At 47.3% G+C, this 4652-nt stretch overlaps 1 protein-coding gene across 1 annotated transcript; it reads right to left on the bottom strand.

Moving 5' to 3' along the window:
* Positions 1 to 518: 518 nt before the first annotated feature.
* Positions 519 to 3586, bottom strand: LOC307104456 (uncharacterized protein; the record flags this gene model as incomplete). Its single annotated transcript, XM_079779354.1, has 2 exons — positions 519 to 661; positions 3580 to 3586. 2 exons carry the CDS (start codon positions 3584 to 3586, stop codon positions 519 to 521), a joined length of 150 nt encoding a protein of 49 aa, XP_079635480.1.
* Between the last annotated feature and the right edge of the window lie 1066 nt (positions 3587 to 4652).

Raw genomic sequence — 4652 nt, forward strand, 5'->3', positions numbered from 1 at the left:
CAACACCACCCGAGCCCTGTGCTGCCCCCAGCTCCTTCCCCATGGCAGCGGCAGGCCCAGGACCAAGCCCTGTCCTCACATCGCTCGCCCACTACAGAGAACTCTCTCATGTGCACACTCCCGGAGGTTTCAGAGGAAACCACTACTTCCCTCCAGGCAGACAGAGAGTTCTGGAACCAACTGCAGCCTTTGTTCCAGCCTTTGGTGGCGCTGCTTCTCGTGCTGGCTCCTCACATGGGTGAGCTGTTGCACCTGGCTGGGTTTCAGTTTCTACGTCTGTGGCGTGGGGCTGCTAACCCAGCGTGGTTCTCATGAAAATGCCTGCAGAACTGAAAGTGGAACATGCACTTAATTCTTACCATTGATTCCCTCCCGACCACCCGTTCTGGGAAGACGATGTTCTAATCAACCCTGAAGACAATATGATCCGTGGACAGACGTGAGTGTTGTGCACTTTTATTTTGCCCCGGGGAGCCACGTGCCAGGTCCCGGGGCCAGAGTCCCTCCCCAGGGCGCTCTCATCGGTTCCTCTTTATGCGGCAGCAGATGGTGAAAGCTCGGCAGGGTCCCTGGAAGGGCTCACAGTTTGGGGTGCCCCGCTTCAGGCAGACCCCGCCCCGAAGGTAGCAGGGCCTTTCAAAATTGAGAGCCCCGGTGCTGTCTGCAAGAAGGAAGTGAAGTCTGTGTGAGGCTGTCATCCCGGGAGAGCTGAGATCTGCTTCCCCATCAGACAGGCCCATCCCTCCCAGCAGAACACCAACCGTAGTCCCTCTTCTCGTCACCTCACATCCTTCCTCAAGATCCCACTGATACTGATACAACCTCTGGCCAAACTGTCCTTCCTGCCACGGGAACCCCTGGGCATGAACTAGGCAGGGAGGTGTGCTGAGTCTGTAACAATTGCCCACCTGTTCACCAGTTATCTCACCTGTCCCACCACACAAAACCCATCCCAACTCTCACAGTCTCAAGGGACAGAAGCCTTGCCCAGCTACCCTCTCGGTCACTCCTGTGATATGAGCGGCACGAGGTCTCTAGTCAGGGTCCATCTAATCTTTGTCTCCACTCCAGATTACACTAACCAAGTGATTCGAATAACTGATCGGGTTCTCAGCCATCCAGGTCACTTGCAGGAAGGGGAGGCAGTCGATCACTACCCGCAGGACTTGCAGTAGCATAAGGACACACCACCAGCTCAGAGCTCTTCTAACTTCCCTAGGAGAGCGGGTGGAGGTGCCTGCTGGCAGCTCCGTGAGGCTGTGCTACCAGCTCTGACTGAGGGGAAGGAAACAGCAAACGGGTGGTAGGAAAGGGCAGCAGGGCTGGTATTTACCGGGCAGTACCTGGAGGATGGTAAGGAGAGCAGTGAGGAGGATGTGCAGGAGTCTCATTGTCACTTGCCGTGGTGCCCGAGACCTGGGGAAGGGTCAGAGGACAAGGTCAGTGCCCGGGTTCTCTGTCCCAGGAACTCACAGCTGCCAGGGATGAACATGGAGATGAGCGTCTCCCTGCCCAAGGCCCTGCTCCTCCCAACAGCACGGTGCTCTCACTCCCTGCGCCCCGGGCACCAGCCTTGCCCTGAGGCCCCTGAGAGGCCCCAGCACAGGGATGGTGACAGGTGCAGCAGAGGCGTCTGAAGGTGAGTGGGAGCCGAGAGCCAGGCTGTCACAAAAGGAGAAAAGGACAGTCCTTCACAGGCGAGGAAGGTCCTCAGAGAAGATTCCGAGGCCAGGGCTCCTTACAAGAAAGATCCAGAACGTCAGGGTCAGCTCTAACCTCCCTGGAGAACCCATGTTAAAGGGAGCGAGTCCACAGCGGTTAAAGATGAGTGGAAAATGTACCTAATCATCTGTAGAATTTACTTTCATTTAAATCTATTATTTTTCTGATAATATTTCCACATTGAGAAATTCCAAATAATGAAGAAATGTAAAAGATAGATTAAACCCCCCCTCTAGTTATAGCCACAATTTCCAATTCAAGGTATTTCAGTTCTATGACTTTACAAATAAAACTATGTAAATATTTATTTTAAATATAGAATCACACTTTATAGCCAGTTCTATTGCATTTTCCCCCCACTTAAATATTATCTTGGGAATTCTTGAGTATCTATCCATTCAGATATACTTGCCCCATATATTTGCATGACTATCCCTATATCTTTAGAAGTTTGTGTAGCAATGATGCATAAATCCCTAGGAAGGGAATGGGCACATATATGCAGACTGCAAGTTGCAATGGTCATTTGCCCAACTCCCCACTCCAGAAACGGCTGGGCCACTTGATCATCTGAGCGACAATGCACAAAAGCATCCTTTGACTGTCGATAGTCCATCAGTTCTGGTTATTGTCAATTGTTTTAATCTTTGAAAATCATATAAGTGAGTAAAATACTTTCTGTTTGCTTCAATATCTCTTTTAAACATTATTACTGAGGTTGAGCATTCTTAAAGTGTTCATTAGTTACTTTTATCTCTTACCTATCCATGCACTTTACCCATTTTTCTATTTTCCTACTCATCTTTTCCTACTGATTCCTAAGAACTCCAAGCACATGTCAGGTCATTACAAGGATTGCTTCTGGTTTGCTTTTACTTAATGCTCACTCATCTAATTGCCCAAATTTACAGCGACCCTAAATGATCATTTTTTACTCTGTTCATGTTTGGTTCTCACTATAAATATTTGTTTTGTCTGTATTTACCTAATTCTGTCTCTATTCCAGACCAGTTTTGTCCTTTACCCTTTCACTCCTGGGATGGAGCCTGTTCTGAAAAGCTGTGATGGACTTGAGCTCCCAGCAGTGACAGGAAAACGTTTTCTTGCCCAGAAATAGGAGCCTGCTGAGCCCACAGGAATGCAGCGCTCTCCCAGCCCACAGTCTCTCATAACAGGCAACAGCTGAGTGCATGGCCCTGTTCCCTTAAAAAATTGAGTTTTACACAGAAGAGAGACAAAATCATACAATTGGAAGAAATTGGAAGATGAGCAGGGCCATCCTGATGTTTTATGTGCTTTTTAAAATATATTTTTATTGATTTCAGAGAGGAAAAGAGAGGAACATCAATGATGAGAGAGAATCATGGATCAGCTGCCTCCTGCACGTCCCCTATTGGGGATCAAGCCCACAACCCAGGCATGTTTCCTGACCAGGAATCGAACCATGACCTCCTAGTTCATAGGTCGACCCTCAAACACTGAGCCATGCAAGCCAAGCTACCCTGATGTTTTGAGAACAGTGGGGCATCTGGAGAGAAAGATGGGACTTTTGCACACTCAGAGCACCTGAGACCCAACCTGTCAGGTTGCAATGCCCAGGTGTCCTGGGTCACAGCGTGGATTCTGGTCTCACCCATGCTCCCAGCTCCTGGTACTCCTGGTGGTGGGAGCTCCCTCTCAGCCATTCTCCACATTCACCATGGCCACTCTCGATGCTTCACTCTTACAAAGCAACTTCTGGTTCCTTCATCATGTCAAAACCAATTCTATTGCTTTACTAACATTGCATAGACGTTCCAGGTTTTATTTAAGAAAAATGCCACCGATGATGAAGTCTTTGTAAAAATAAAATCTCACCTTCCATGTTTTTGTCCTCTTTTCATGTCACGTGGCTATTCCTTTAGGAAGCTCTTCATGGCAGCTCGGGGTGTGTTTTGTAACAACTTTCCTTGATAGTTTGTGCTTTTCTTTCTATTTGAGTCACATTCTTCTCTCATTATACTTTATAATTGGCTACAATTTGCATAGAGAAAGATTTTGTGTAATAATTTTGTCACTTGCCCATGGGCTAAACTCTTATTTTTGATTTTTGTGTAGTTACTTCTCAATGGCTTTTCGATCAAGTCACAACTCTGTAATAATGATTCGTCAACCTCCTGACCATAGCATAGAGGACTGCAGTTTTCTTCTCATCGAATCGCAGTGACTAACAACCTCTGGCCTTTGGTGACCACATAACCCACCTTTCACTTCACGGAGGAAGAGGCCACGGCCAAACCACAGAGGTCATGGTCATGTCACGCGGTCAGCCTGTGGCCAAGGCCCCTGACTTTGCAGAACTCTGGGACCACAATAAAAAATTCCCTGTCTGTCCCATCCCCCAGCTTCTACTCTCTTGTTTCTCTTACTCCTCCCTTCTCATGTCAAAGATTGACTTCCTTAATATCCAAAAACCAAGCAAGATTTTATCAAACATAGTTTTTTAAAAAGAAAGTTTTGTGTGTGTGTGTTTTTTTAAACAAATGCTTCAGTCGTTTTTTGTTAATGTGATTTCTTCGGAAAAAACCTTTGATTGTTCTTCCAGGACGTGATGAAGACTTTCAACTCATGCATGAAGTACAGGCTGTAGTGTCAGCCCATGTCTTGGGGGCTCAGAAACGGGGCAGCGTCCAGTGAAGGACCCGGGAGAATTTTAATGACAACACAAAACCCCACATCTGTGACCCTCGGACTGAGTCCGCCGCTCTTTTAGGACCCAAAATCGAGTCAACTGAGTTCAAGTTGAGATTTTTTATTGACAAGGTAGAGCCTGAGAAAATCCACTTTGGGTGCAGGAATTTGGGCCACTACTGTTCATAAGCCCTGAGAGAAAGCTCTGGAACATGTAGGGAAGGTGAAAGAAATTGTCAAAGGTAAGAATGGCTGATATT

Source organism: Cnephaeus nilssonii, assembly GCF_951640355.1.
Source record: "Cnephaeus nilssonii genome assembly, chromosome: 8".
NCBI lineage: Eukaryota > Metazoa > Chordata > Mammalia > Chiroptera > Vespertilionidae > Cnephaeus > Cnephaeus nilssonii.